At 37.1% G+C, this 16,101-nt stretch overlaps 1 protein-coding gene across 3 annotated transcripts in view; it reads left to right on the forward strand.

Moving 5' to 3' along the window:
• The window catches only part of LOC133620606 (actin-related protein 2/3 complex subunit 1A-A), a 46,321-nt gene that overhangs the window by 22,460 nt on the left and 7,760 nt on the right, over positions 1–16,101 (forward strand). For all 3 annotated transcript variants that reach the window (XM_061982197.1, XM_061982198.1, XM_061982196.1), the window contains exons 3-9: positions 6,622–6,726; positions 6,797–6,935; positions 8,075–8,158; positions 9,331–9,438; positions 12,337–12,543; positions 12,646–12,721; positions 13,962–14,155. In XM_061982197.1, coding sequence (XP_061838181.1) covers positions 6,622–6,726; positions 6,797–6,935; positions 8,075–8,158; positions 9,331–9,438; positions 12,337–12,543; positions 12,646–12,721; positions 13,962–14,155 — 913 coding nt within the window. The remainder of the gene's footprint in view (positions 1–6,621; positions 6,727–6,796; positions 6,936–8,074; positions 8,159–9,330; positions 9,439–12,336; positions 12,544–12,645; positions 12,722–13,961; positions 14,156–16,101) is intronic.

The following is a 16,101-nucleotide window of genomic DNA, read 5'->3' on the forward strand; positions in this document are numbered from 1 at the left end:
TGCTCCCTAAATTCCACCAACACATTAAATGTGCAACTAGGGGAAAAAACACTCTGGACAAGGCATACTTTAATATCAAGAGTAGCTACAGGGCTAAGCCACTACCACACCTGGTCCAGTCCGGCCACCTGTCAGTGTTGTTAATCTCAGCATACACGCCCCTCAGGAAAAGTGCTCCCCCGACAACTAAAACTGTTAAAATATGGCCTGAGGGCGCCTCTCAGCAGCTCCAGGATTGCTTTGAAAGAACAAACTGGGACATTTCTGAACAGCAGGACCAGGAGGACTACACTTTATCTACAAACCCCGTTTCCATATGAGTTGGGAAATTGTGTTAGATGTAAATATAAACGGAATACAATGATTTGCAAAACATTTTCAACCCATATTCAGTTGAATATGCTACAAAAACAACATATTTGATGTTCAAACTGATAAACATTTTTTTTTTTTGCAAATAATCATTAACTTTAGAATTTGATGCCAGCAACACGTGACAAAGAAGTTGGGAAAGGTGGCAATAAATACTGATAAAGTTGAGAAATGCTCATCAAACACTTATTTGGAACATCCCACAGGTTGAACAGGCAAATTGGGAACAGGTGGGTGCCATGATTGGGTATAAAAGTAGATTCCATGAAATGCTCAGTCATTCACAAACAAGGATGGGGCGAAGGTAACCACTTTGTCAACAAATGCGTGACCAAATTGTTGAACAGTTTAAGAAAAACCTTTCTCAACCAGCTATTGCAAGGAATTTAGGGATTTCACCACCTACGGTCCGTAAAATCATCAAAGGGTTCAGAGTATCTGGAGAAATCATTGCACGTAAGCAGCTAAGCCCGTGACCTTCGATCCCTCAGGCTGTACTGCATCAACAAGCGACATCAGTGTGTAAAGGATATCACCACATAGGCTCAGAAACACTTCAGAAACCCACTGTCAGTAACTACAGTTGGTTGCTAAATCTGTAAGTGCAAGTTAAAACTCTCCTCTGCAAGGCGAAAACCGTTTATCAACAACACCCAGAAACGCTGTCGGCTTCGCTGGGCCTGAGCTCATCTAAGATGGACTGATTCAAAGTGGAAAATTGTTCTGTGGTCTGACGAGTCCCCATTTCAAATTGTTTTTGGAAACTGTGGACATCGTGTCCTCTGGACCAAAGAGGAAATGAACCATCCGGATTGTTATAGGCGCAAAGTTGAAAAGCCAGCATGTGTGATGGTATGGGGGTGTATTATTGCCCAAGACATGGGTAACTTACACATCTGTGAAGGTGCCATTAATGCTGAAAGGTACATACAGGCTTTGGAGCAACATATGTTGCCATCCAAGCAACGTTACCATGGACGCCCCTGCTTATTTCTGCAAGACAATGCCAAGCCACGTGTTACATCAACGTGGCTTCATAGTAAAAGAGTGCGGGTAGTAGACTGGCCTGCCTGTAGTCCAGACCTGTCTCCCATTGAAAATGTGTAGCGCATTATGAAGCCTAAAATACCCCAACGAAGACCCCCGGACTGTTGAACAACTTAAGCTGTACATCAAGCAAGAATGGGAAAGAATTCCACCTGAGAAGCTTAAAAAATGTGTCTCCTCAGTTCCCAAATGTTTACTGAGTGTTGTTAAAAGGAAAGGCCATGTAACACAGTGGTGAACATGCCCTTTCCCAATTACTTTGGCACGTGTTGCAGCCATAAAATTCTAAGTTAATTATTATTTGCAAAAAATAAAAAAGTTGATGAGTTTGAACATCAAATATCATGCCTTTGTAGCATATTCAACTGAATATGGGTTGAAAATGATTTGCAAATCATTGTATTCCGTTTATATTTACATCTAACACAATTTCCCAACTCATATGGAAACGGGGATTGAATTCTAAGCTACAAACCCTAATAAATCCTGCCCAAAAATCCAGTTTTATTATTGATCTTGGTGATTGCTTTTAATGCCATTTTTTCACCCGAGAGTGTGTTGTCCAATATACAACCTAGGTAAATAAACTTGTCTTTGCTGGTGATTATGGTATCACCTGCTTTAATCGTAAAACCCAAGGATTTAGCTAAGTTGTGCTTGGACCCAAATAGGATGGACTCTGTTTTACCCAGGTGTAGTGACAGTTTGTTATCAGAAAGCCAGAGACAGAGATTACTTAGTTCGGTGCTGAGTGCACTTTCAACCTTCAATTTGTCCCTGTCCGAGGCCAGGATCGCAGAATCGTCCGCGAATAGGAAGAACTTGATGTTACATGCTGATGTCATGTCGTTAATGTAAATCAAGAATAACAATGGTCCCAGAATGCTCCCCTGTGGGACACCACAGCTCACCTTGAGGGGAGAGGACAGTGATCCGTTCACCTCGACCACCTGTTCTCTATCCTCAAGGTAAGATTTCATCCAGTTTGTGGCTGCGCTGTCAAAAGCGATTGCCCTCAACTTGTTTAACAGTGTTGAGTGGTTAACTGTGTGGAATGCCTTTTGAAGGTCCAGCATAACCATTCCACAGTACTTGTTATCATCAGTCATCAACAATTGAGAACAGAGAAATGGATATTGGAACAGTGTAGGTCTGACTTGGTAGGATATGGACAGCAAGTAGTGGGCAGAGAGAGAGTGAGAGAGTGAGAGAGAGAGAGAGAGAGAGAGAGAGAGAGAGAGAGAGAGAGAGAGCGAGAGAGAGAGAGAGAGAGAGAGAGATCAGAAGGCATAAGAAAAAGTATCTGCATTTGATTGTTTACATTTTATTATTAACAATCCGGGGAGGGTGTTAGTTTAGGGTTGTAGCTGCCTGGAGGTGAACTTTTATTGCGGTTTTGAAGGAGGATAGAGATGCACTTTCTTTTACACCTGTTGGGAGCGCATTTCACATTGATGTGGCATAGAAAGAGAATGAGTTACGACCTTTGTTAGTTCGGAATCTGGGTTTAACGTGGTTAGTGGAGCTCCCCCTGGTGTTGTGGTTATGGCGGTCATTTACGTAATGGAAGTAGTTTGACATGTACTTCGGTATCAGGGAGGTGTAGCGGATTTTATAGACTAGGCTCAGTGCAAGTTGTTTTACTCTGTCCTCCACCCTGAGCCAGCCCACTTTGGAGAAGTGGGTAGGAGTGAGGTGGGATCTGGGGTGGAGGTCTGGCAGTAATCTGACTAGCTTGTTCTGGGATGTTTGGAGTTTAGATTTGAGGGTTTTGGAGGTGCTAGGGTACCAGGAGGTGCATGCGTAATCGAAAAAGGGTTGAACGAGAGTTCCCGCCAGAATCCTCATGGTGCTTTTGTTGACCAGAGAGGAGATTCTATAGATACATCTCGTTGGTTGGTTGACCTTTTTGATTACCTTGGTTGCCATTTTATCACAGGAAAGATTAGCCTCTAGAATGGAACCTTCCTTTCCTGGTGATAACAATGTCACCCACTTTTATAGTGAAGTCATTGACTTTCTTAAGGTTTATGTGGGACCCAAACAGGATGGATTCCGTTTTACCCAAGTGTATGGATAGTTTGTTGTCAGCGAGCCAGGTGCATGTTCTACAGAGTTCAGCACTGAGGATTTTCTCCACCTGTGACTTGTCCTTGTCTGATACCAGCAGGGCCTTTTGTTTTTGTAAAAGTCTTGAAAGTGCTGTTCACCGTAGTGGCCTGAATGTGAGGGAAATTTGCTTACCAACGTGGAAGCGATGGTTGAGTAAAATCTGTTAAAGCAACTTGCCACATTCAGTTTGTCTGTGATGAGTGAGCCCTTTATTTTCAAATTGAGGTTGGTGGTTATTGTTTTGAGACTGCTGTGACCAAATTGTTTCAGCGTCTTCCAGAGTTTTTGCGGGTTATTTTTAATTTCCGCTATTTTTTCGTTGAAGTAACTGGATTTGGCCTTCCTGATCATATTAGTTACTTAATGTCTTAGCTTTTTGTATTCTTTAAGGAGCTGTTCAGTCCAGTTTTTAGTGAACTTATCGTGTTTGTCATTTCTAAGTTTCATGGCTTGTATTATGTCTGCATTGATCCAGGGTTCTGTTCTGGATTTGACCCTGGAAGCTGTCATGGGTGCTAGCTGGTCAGATACATGCAGGAAGTTGGATTTGAAGCATGCCTATGCTTTTTCAACCGATGAGCAATTTAGTACATTTGACCAGTCCAGTCTCTCTAGGGCTGCTGTTAGAACTTTGTTGGCGTACTTTATCATCAATCTGAATCTTTTTGTGTTGTGACAATCTGATACAGAGTTCTGAATTTTACGTGTGCAGAAAATGATCAAGTGATCACTTATTCCGTACTCGATTACACCACTTCTGGAGATCTTGGTCCTTTATGTGTATATGTTTATGTGTGTATGTCTATGTGTATAGGTGTATTTATTTATGAGTATATGTTAATGTGTACATGTTTATGTGTATATCTTTATGTGTTTATGTCTATGTGTATATGTTTATTTGTATATGTTTATGTGTATATGTCTACGTGTATAGGTTTATGTGTATAGGTGTATTTATTTATGAGTATATTTTAATGTGTATATGTTTGTGTATTTTTTTATGTGTATATGTCTATGTGTATATGTTTCATGTGTATATGTTTGTGTGTATATGTCTATGTGTATAGGTGTATTTATTTATGAGTATATGTTTATGTGTATAAGTGTATATATTCATGTGTGTATGTTTATTTATTTATGTGTATATGTTTATGTGTATAGGAGTATTTATTTACGAGTATATGTTTATGTGTATAAGTGTATATATTTGTGTGTATATGTTTATGTGTATAGGTGTATTTATTTATGAGTATATGTTTATGTGTATAGGTGTATTTATTCATGTGTATATGTTTATGCGTATAAGTGTATTTATTTATGTATATATGTTTATGCATATAGGTGTATTTATTTATGTGTATATGTTTATGCGTAGGTGTGATTCAACACCTAAAGATTGGGATCTTTACTTCCTTACAGAGATTGTAGTAATAAGTGTATTCATGTGTACTTACAGTGATTGTAGTAATAAGTGTATTTATGTGTATTTGCAGTGATAAGTGTAATTATGTGTACTTACATGCAGTAATAAGTGTATTAATGTGTACTTGCCGTAAAATGTATATTTATGTGTCATTACAGTGATTGCAGTGATAAGTGTATTTATGTGTACTTACATGTAGTGATAAGTGTATATATGTGTACTTACAGAGATTGTAGTAATTAGTGTATTTACGTGTACTTGCAGTAATACGTGTATTTATGTTTACTTCCATGCAGTAGTAAGTGTATTTATGTGTACTTGCAGTAATATGTGTATTAATCAGTGACGTGCGGTGAGGTTCATGACTGGTGAGGCACTGACTTCATCACAGTCAGATTTACAAACATATGAACCCTAAAGAGTATCTTATTCACCATTTGATTGGCAGCAGTTAACGGGTTATGTTTAAAAGCTCATACCAGCATTCTTCCCTGCTTGGCACTCAGCATCAAGGGTTGGAATTGGGGGTTAAATCATCAAAAATTATTCCCGGGTGCGGCGCCACTGCTGCCCACTGCTCCCCTCACCTCCCAGGAGGTGATCAAGGGAATGGGTCAAATGCAGAGGACAAATTTCATTACACCTAGTGTGTGTGTGACAATCATTGGTACTTTAACTTAACTTTAACTTTACACATACAAACTGTAGCACACAAAAAAGCACATTTAATAAAAAAACGGTCTTACCTTTACTTATAAGTGTGGGAACAGTGGTGTTCGTGTTGGAGGAGTTGTGAATGAATGAAATATGAAATCCGTGCTGCAGTCTGCAGGTGTACCTAATGTTGTGGCCCTGCGGTTGTTTGCGGCTCCTCCAACGCGAGCATTGTTGTTTTTGCACTTTTTGGCTTCTTGTTGAGTGACTTTTTTGAGTGGGTTCGGTCTTGCACGTGGAGGGTTTGGGTGTGGGCTTTGGTTGGTGTGGCACTCCCGTCGGGGGTTGCGTTCTACGGCGGGGGTGCAATAACCGGCACCAGGAGGCAGGATTACTGCGAGCCTCAGCCAGTGCGTCTTCGCAGCCGTTTTATGATTGGTCAGCACAAGAAATACGTTACACACATACAGTTGTTGACAAAATACACTGTACATTATATACCTCAGCTAACTAAACTATGGAAATGTATAATATAGTTCATATAGCAATACAGTCTCACTGCACAGCAGACCAGCAGTTAGCCGAGTCCGCAATCCATGTTGAGGCACAACGCAGTGATGTGCCACAACTGGCTGCTGATCACCGCACCGTCTCTTCTCAGTATTTGAACGGCAAATGTGAAAATTCAGCGATTTTGAATACAAATAATCTAAAACTGGTGAAGTTAAATGGAAAATAACTTTATAGTATAATCACTGGATACATATAACAATATAATTATTTTTTTTTCTTTTTACATTTTTTTTCTTTCCATGATGGCACGTGAGGCCCCGCCTCACCTGCCTCTAGTGACTGCACGTCACTGGAATTAATGTGTACTTCCATGCAGTAATAAGTGTATTCATGTGTACTTCCATGCAGTAATAAGTGTATTTATGTGTACTTCCATGCAGTAATATGTGTATTGATGTGTACTTGCATACAGTAATAAGTGTATGTATGTGTACTTTTAGAGATTGCAGTGAGTCCCAACAACAACGTGGTGAACATTTATGAGAAGAGAGGAAGAGAATGGAGTAAAATCCATGAGCTGAACGAGCACAGTGGAAGAATCACAGGTAGGAGGAACTCACCTGCAGCACACCTGTTGGGATAATGAAGATTTAAATGACATCATCATATTCTCAGGAATTGATTGGGCACCTGTGTCCAATCGCATCGTGACGTGCGCCTCGGACCGTAACGCTTACGTGTGGACTCTGAAGGACGGCTCCTGGAAACCCACCTTGGTGCTCGTACGCATTAACCGTGCTGCTACCTGTGTCAGGTAATCCTCTATCTTTATATGTCTATGTCTATATGTCTATGTCTATATGTCTATATCTATATGTCTATATGTCTATGTTTATATGTCTATGTCTATATGTCTATGTCTATATGTCTATCTTTATATGTCTGTGTCTATATGTCTATATATCTATCTGTATATGTCTATGTCTATATGTCTATGTCTATGTTTATACGTATATGTCTATGTCTATATGTCTATATGTCTATGTCTATATGTCTATGTCTATATGTCTATATGTCTATGTCTATATGTCTATCTTTATATGTCTGTGTCTATATGTCTATATATCTATCTGTATATGTCTGTCTATATGTCTATCTGTATATGTGTGTCTTTATGTCTATCTTTATATGTCTATGTCTATATGTCTATCTGTATATACGTATGTCTTTATGTCTATCTTTATATGTCTATCTTTACATGTATATGTCTATTTGTCTATCTGTATATGTCTATGTCTATATGTCTATCTTTATATGTCTATGTCTATATGTCTATCTGTATATGTGTGTCTTTATGTCTATCTTTATATGTCTATGTCTATATGTCTATCTGTATATGTGTATGTCTTTATGTCTCTCTTTATATGTCTATCTTTACATGTATATGTCTATTTGTCTATCTGTATATGTCTATGTCTATATGTCTATCTTTATATGTCTATGTCTATATGTCTATGTCTACCTGTCTATGTCTATATGTCTATCTTTGTATGTCTATGTCTGTATGTCTATCTCTATGTCTATATGTCTATCTTTATATGTCTATGTCTATATGTCTATCTTTATGTCTGTGTCTATATGTCTATCTTTACATGTCTATTTCTATATGTCTGTCTACATGTCAATGTCTATATGTCTATGTCTACATGTCTATGTCTGTATATGTGTGCTGTTACCTATGTCAGGTGGTCATTTACACTACGCATATATTTACACATACATACAGTATATACAGTTTGTCTATGTGTATATGTATTATGCGTATATATGTATAGGTGTATATGTATTTTATGTGTATATGTATTATATGTGTATATGTATTATATGCGTATATGTATTATATGTAAATGTATTATAGGTGTTGTATATACTCAGTGCTGTTATGTGTGTCAGGTGGTCACCTATGGAGAACAAGTTTGCTTTGGGCAGCAGCGCTCGACTCATCTCCGTCTGCTACTTCGAGAAGGACAACGACTGGTACGCATTTATAAAACATACAGCACAAGCAAATGATGTAGTATTGTATGCAGTATATTCAGTGTGTATTATGGTATGCAGTATTTACAGTGTGTAGTATTGCATCTGGTACACACAGTATGTAATATTGTATGCAGTATATACAGTGTGTAGTATTGCATCTGGTACATACAGTATGTATTATTGTATGCAGTATATACAGTGTGTACTTTTTGCATACTGTTCACACTGTATGTAATATTGTATGCAGTATATACAGTGTGTAGTATTGCATTTGGTACACAAACTATGTATTGTATGCAGTATATTCAGTGTAGTATTGCGTCTGGTACACACACTATGTATTATTGTATGCAGTATATTCAGTGTGTAATATTGCATCTGGTACACACACTATGTATTATTGTATGCAATATATATAGTGTGTAGTATTGCATCTGGTACACAAACTATGTATTGTATGCAATATATTCAGTGTATAGTATTACATCTGGTACATACAGTATGTATTATTGTATGCAGTATATACAGTATGTAGTATTGCATCTGGCACACACAGTATGTAATATTGCATGTGATGTATACATTTAGTAGTATTGTATGTGGTACATACAATATGTAGTATTGCATGAGTTGTTATACTATATAGGGAAAAACTATTTTCTTTCAGTTGCGTGCAGGAGTTGTTACTGTAAAGTACTAATATTGTAAAATTGTAGTATATACATATATATGTATGTGTATATATGTTTATGTGTGTATATATATATATATATATATATATATATATATATATATATATATATATATATATATATATATATATATATATAAATATGTATATATATGTATATGTGTATATATATATATATATATATATATATATATATATACATATTTTATTGTAAAGTGTCAGTATTGTAAAACTGTAGTATATATAATGTTTGTATATATATATATATATATATATATATATATATATATATATATATATATATATATATATATATATATATATATATATATATATATATATATATATATATAAAAAGTAAAGTATTACAATATTGATGACCACCAGGTGGCTGAGTAAGGAGTTGATACTGTAAAGTACTAGTATTGTAAAACTGTAGTATATATATGTAAAGTACTACAATATTGATGACCACCAGGTGGCTGAGTAAACACATCAAGAAGAACATTCGCTCCACCGTCCTCAGCCTGGATTGGCATCCAAACAATATCCTGCTTGCTGCTGGCTCTGCAGACCTCCACTGCAGGTAACTATTATTACTTTATTCTTCTCCTATTTTATTCTTGTGTTTTTCTCTCATTTCATTCTTTACTTATTGTATTATTACATTTTTCTATGATGTCAATCTCTTATTCTTTTCTTAATAATAATATTCTGTTCGCTGCTGGCTCTGCAGACCTTCACTGCAGGTAAATATTACTTCCTTATTTCCTTATTTTATTCTTTCATTCTTTACTTATTTTAGTCTTTTCTTAATGATAACAACCATGATAAATGATAATACTCTTCTTGCTGCTGGCTCTGCAGACTTTCACTGCAGGTAAATATTACTTTATTCTTTTCTTATTTCATTCTTTACTTATTTTAATATTTTCTTATATCATTCTTCTATTATTTTATGATTTTCTGAATCATAATAATATTATTTTCTTACTGCTGGCACTGCAGACATTCACTGCAGGTAAATAATACTTTATTCTTCTCCTATTTTATTTTTCTCTGATTTCATTATTTTATTCTTTACTTATTTAATTTTTGATGGGATGATGATTATGTTGGAAAGTATGAAGTCTTAACAACACAGCAAAATAAAAACTGAAAACAAGCAAATGTTTGATAAAATTTGAGTTTTCTGCAGAAATGTTGATATGAAGTTGTATTTTATGTCCCTGCGGCTGTAAACAACCCCCCAATTTGCTTTGTATCAAAATGTTTGGGTGCCCACAATATACATATATACATATATATATAAAATGTGTGTGTGTGTGTGTGTGTATGTATACATATATATGCATGTTTATATATGTGTATGTATGTATGTGTAGATGTATTTATATGTGTATATATGTTTATACAGTATGTATGTATATATGTACAAAACCCAAAAGCAGTGAAGTTGTCACATTGTGGAAATGGTAAATAAATAGAGAATACAATGATTTGCAAATCCTTTTCAACTTATATTCAATTGAATAGACTGGAAAGACAAGATATTTCATGTTCGCAATGAGAAACTTCTTTTTTTTTGCAAATAATCATGAACTTAGAATTTGATGGCAGCAACACATATCAAAAAAGTTGTCAGAGGGGCATTTTTACCACTGTGTTACATGTACTTTCCTTTTAACAACACTCAGTAAAGGTTTGGGAACTGAGGAGACACATTTTTGAAGTGGAATTATTTCCCATTCTTGCTTGATGTACAGCTTAAGTTGTTCAACAGTCTCCCTTCTGCTATTCTAGCCTTCATATTGCACCACACATTTTCAATGGGAGACAGGTCTGGACTACAGGCAGGCCAGTCTAGTACCCACACTCTTTTACTATGAAGCCACGCTGTTGTAACACGTGGCTTGGCATTGTCTTGCTGAAATAAGCAGGGGCGTCCATGATAATGTTGCTTTGATGGCAACATATGTTGCTCCAAAAGCTGTATGTACCTTTCAGCATTAATGGTGCCTTCACAGATGTGTAAGTTACCCATGTTTTGGGCACTAATACACCCCCATACCATCACAGATGCTGGCTTTTACATTTTGCGCCTGGAACAGTCCGGATTGTTCTTTTCCTCTTTGGTCCAGAGGACACGACGTCCACAGTTTCCAAAAACAATTTGAAGTGTGCACTCGTCAGACCACAGAAGTGGTTAGAGTGTCCGCCCTGAGATCGGTAGGTCGCGAGTTCAAACCCCGGCCGAGTCATACCAAAGACTATAAAAATGGGACCCATTACCTCCCTGCTTGACACTCAGCATTAAGGGATGGAATTGGGGGTTAATTCACCAAAAATGATTCCCGGGCTGCTGCCCACTGCTCCCCTCACTTCCCAGGGAGTGATCAAGGGGATGGGTCAAAGGCAGAGGAAAAAAATCACCACACCTAGTGTGTGTGTGACTATCATTGGTACTTTAACTTTAACTTTAAGAACACTTTTCCACTTTGCATCAGTCCATCTTAGATGAGCTCGGGCCCAGCGAAGCGTTTCTGGGTGTTGTTGATAAATGGCTTTGGCTCTGCATAGTAGAGTTTTAACTTGCACTTATAGATGTAGCGACCAATTGTAGTTACTGATAGTGGTTTCCTTAAATGTTCCTGAGCCCATGTGGTGATATCCTTTACACACTGTTGTGGCTTTTTGATGCAGTACCACCTGAGGGATCGAAGGTCCGTAATATCATGGCTTACGTGCAGTGATTTCTCCAGATTCTCTGAACCTTTTGATGATATTACGGAGCGTAGATGGTGAAATCCCTAAATTACTTGCAATAGCTGGTTGAGAAATGTTGTTCTTAAACAATTTGCTCAGGCATTTGTTGACAAAGTGGTGACCCTCGCCCCGTCCTTGTTTGTGAATGACTGAGCATTTCATGGAAGCTGCTTTTATACCCAATCATGAGATGTTCCAAATATGTGTTTGATGAGCATTCTTCAACTTTCTCAGTCTTTTTTGCCACTTGTGCCAGCTTTTTTTAAAAACATGTTTCAGGCATCAAATTCCAAATGAGCTAATATTTGCAAAACATAACAAAGTTTCTCAGTGTGAACATGAAATATCTTGTCTATGCAGTCTATTCAATTGAATATAAGTTCAATCATTGTGTTCTCTTTTTATTTACCATTTACACAAGTTGACAACTACACTGCTTTTGGGGTTTTGTATACGTGTATGTATACATGTGTATATGAATGTACATACTATATGAATGTATTTATATATTTATATATGTATATATATATATATGTATATATATATATATATATATATATAAAAATATATATATATATGTATGTTTATATGTGTGTTTATATATATATATATATATATATATATATATATATTTATTTATATGTAAATATATATATATATATATATATATATGTAAGTTGGTTTGTAGACGAAGCAGTGAAACTCTTCCAACTTGTAGGATCTTCTCCACCTACATCAAAGACATCGAGGACAAACCAGGACCGAGTTCTTGGGGTTCCAAGATGCCTTTTGGGGAGATGATGCTGGAGAAGAAGGACTGTGGGGGATGGGTGCACAGCGTGTCTTTCTCCCCAAGTGGGGACCAGCTGGCCTGGGTGGCTCACAACAGCAGCATCAGTGTGGCCGATGCCACCAGGAACAAGGAGTACGTGGTTGATGTCACTTCAATAGTCCACTACATCTTCAATGTGCTCCTTACCATCAAATACAGCTTTACTCTTTTTAATGTTTCCTCACTTCTTCACAGGACCAGTCAGCTGACTTTAAACACTCTTCCACTGCTCAGCATCCTCTATGTAGGCCCCACCCACATTGTTGCTGCTGTAAGTACGTGTGTGTGCTTGTGTGCGCGCGCGTGTGTGTGTGTGTGTGTGTGTGTGTGTGTGTGTGTGTGTGTGTGTGTGTGTGTGTGTGTGTGTGTGTGTGTGTTCCTGTATTTCTACCTTTCTTGAGACATCAACAAGGAAACGTACTGTCCATATATGGACCGGTGAACAAGTTAGTGTGTGTGTGTGTGTGTGTGCGTGTGTGTGTGTGTGTGTGTGTGTGTGTGTGTGTGTGTGTGTGTGTGTGTGTGTGTGTACTCACACATACTTCACACGAGTCTTACAAGTACTCACATATACTTCACAAGAGCTTACAAGTACTCACACATACTTCACACGAGTCTTACAAGTACTCACATATACTTCACACGAGTCATACAAGTACTCACACATACTTCACACGAGTCTTACAAGCACTCACACATACTTCACACAAGTCTTACAAGTACTCACACATACTTCACACGAGTCTTACAAGCACTCACATATACTTCGCACGAGTCTTACAAGTACCCACACATACTTCACACGAGTCTTACAAGTACTCACACATACTTCACACGAGTCTTACAAGTACTCACACATACTTCACACGAGTCTTACAAGTACTCACACATACTTCACACGAGTCTTACAAGCACTCACACATACTTCACACGAGTCTTACAAGTACTCACATATACTTCACACGAGCTTACAAGTACTCACACATACTTCACACGAGTCTTACAAGTACTCACATATACTTCACACGAGCTTACAAGTACTCACACATACTTCACACGAGTCTTACAAGTACTCACATATACTTCACACGAGTCATACAAGTACTCACACATACTTCACACGAGTCTTACAAGCACTCACACATACTTCACACAAGTCTTACAAGTACTCACACATACTTCACACGAGTCTTACAAGCACTCACATATACTTCGCACGAGTCTTACAAGTACCCACACATACTTCACACGAGTCTTACAAGTACTCACACATACTTCACACGAGTCTTACAAGCACTCACACATACTTCACACGAGTCTTACAAGTACTCACACATACTTCACACGAGTCTTACAAGTACTCACATATACTTCACACGAGTCTTACAAGTACTCACACATACTTCACACGAGTCGTACAACTACACTTAGGCCCAGACCAATTGAAATGGAGTCCATTGTGGACTAGAGTCTGTCTTGCAGACTAACAAGTCAACGTATGTGTCCATCAGGGGCATGACTGCTGTCCTTACCAGTTCTCCTACAAAGGAGCAGGTGCTCTGGAGTTTGTCAAGAAGCTAGACATTCCAAAACAGTCTACCAAAAGTGGCGTTTCAGCAATGCAGCACTTCAGGAACTTGGACAAGAAGGCGACTGACGACGACAGCAGCAACGAGTTGGGCACGCTTCACCAGAACAGCATCACGTAAGACCTTTCTACAAGAACTTTGTGGCCACTCGATTCATATCGTCATCTACCCTTTATATCATAATATAGATTTATATTGAAGTATTCTAGAGGAGTCAAATCAAATATATTTCATAATTAGTGTTTCAATTCAACTACAATTTAAGAATTACAGTAGTACCACCTACTTTACGTGTGATTCCATCCTCAATTGGAATTGTTTTACCAAAAGTTGGTCCTAACTTTCATAGAAGGTCTCGGTTGTCAAAGCTGCAAAGGACTTGAGTAATGTCGATGGTTTCTTAAGTAATAAAGATGGTTTCTTGAGTAATGTCGATGGTTTCTTAAGTAATAAAGATGGTTTCTTGAGTAATGTTAATAGTGTCTTAAGTAATAAAGATGGTTTCTTGAGTAATGTCGATGGTTTCTTAAGTAATAACAATGGTTTCTTGAGTAATGTCAATAGTTTCGTGAGTGATAACGGTGGTTTCTTGATAAATGTCAATAGTTTAAGTAATAACAATGGTTTCTTGAATAAAGTAAATGTTTTAACTAATAACGATGGTTTCTTGAGTAATGTCAATAGTTTTAAGTAATAACTATGGTTTATTGAGTAATGGCAGTACTTTAAGTAATAACTATGGTTTCTTGAGTAATGTCGATGGTTTCTTAAGTGATAACTATGGTTTCTTAAGTAATGTCAATAGTTTCTTGACTGATAAATATGGTTTCTTAAGCAATGTCGATAGTTTAAGCAATAACTATGGTTTCTTGAGTAATGTCGATGGTTTCCTAAGTGATAACTATGGTTTCTTGAGTAACGTCGATGGTTTCCTGAGTGATAAATATGGTTTCTTGAGTAATGTCGATGGTTTCCTAAGTGATAACTATGGTTTCTTGAGTAATGTCGATGGTTTCTTGAGTGATAACTATGGTTTCTTGAGTAATGTCGATAGTTTCTTAAGTAATAAAGATGGTTTCTTGAGTAATGTCAATAGTTTCTTAAGTAATAAAGATGGTTTCTTGAGTAATGTTAATAGTTTCTTTGTCAAGACTTGGACTATGGAGTTTTTGTTTTCCCAAGATGCAAGAGAATTTGGATCGGACATGGCTTGAAGGTGGGTACATGATTTATTTATTACTATCAAAAAAGGAATAAACGAAAAGCGCGCACAATGGTGGAGGTAAAAAAAACTTGGCGAATGAAAACAAAACTTGCACAAAGGCAGAAACTGAACACGAAATAACAAAACACTTACTGTGGAATGGGACCGTGAACAGGGCTTGAAACGAGAGGATAGCAGGGTTAGAAAGGATATGACACCAGGACGAACAACAGAAAATGAAAAGCTTAAATAACACAGACATGATTAACAACAGGTGCGTGACTCAAAACAGGTGCGTGACATGACAGGTGAAACTAATGGGTAACTATGGTGACAAAACAAAACAAAAGTGCACAAAAAGTCCAAAAATAAAACCGAACATTACTAAAACAAAACATGATCACACAGACATGACATTCTTAAGTAATAACAATGGTTTCTTGAGTAATGTCAATAGTTTCTTGAGTGATAACGAGGGATTCTTGAGACATGTCAATAGTTTAAGTTATAACAATGGTTTCTTGAGTAATGTCAATGTTTTGAATAATAACGATGGTTTCTTGAGTAATGTCAATAGTTTAATTAATAACTATGGTTTATTGAGTAATGGCAGTAGTTTAAGTAATAACTATGGTTTCTTGAGTAATGTCAATAGTTTAAGTAATAACTATGGTTTCTTGAGTAATGTCGATGGTTTCTTAAGTAATAACTATGGTTTCTTAAGTAATGTCAATAGTTTCTTGACTGATAAATATGGTTTCTTAAGCAATATCGATAGTTTAAGCAATAACTATGGTTTCTTGAGTAATGTCAATGGTTTCCTAAGTGATAACTATGGTTTCTTGAGTAATGTCGATG

This window comes from Nerophis lumbriciformis, linkage group LG24, assembly GCF_033978685.3.
Source record: "Nerophis lumbriciformis linkage group LG24, RoL_Nlum_v2.1, whole genome shotgun sequence".
In the NCBI taxonomy this organism is placed as follows: domain Eukaryota; kingdom Metazoa; phylum Chordata; class Actinopteri; order Syngnathiformes; family Syngnathidae; genus Nerophis; species Nerophis lumbriciformis.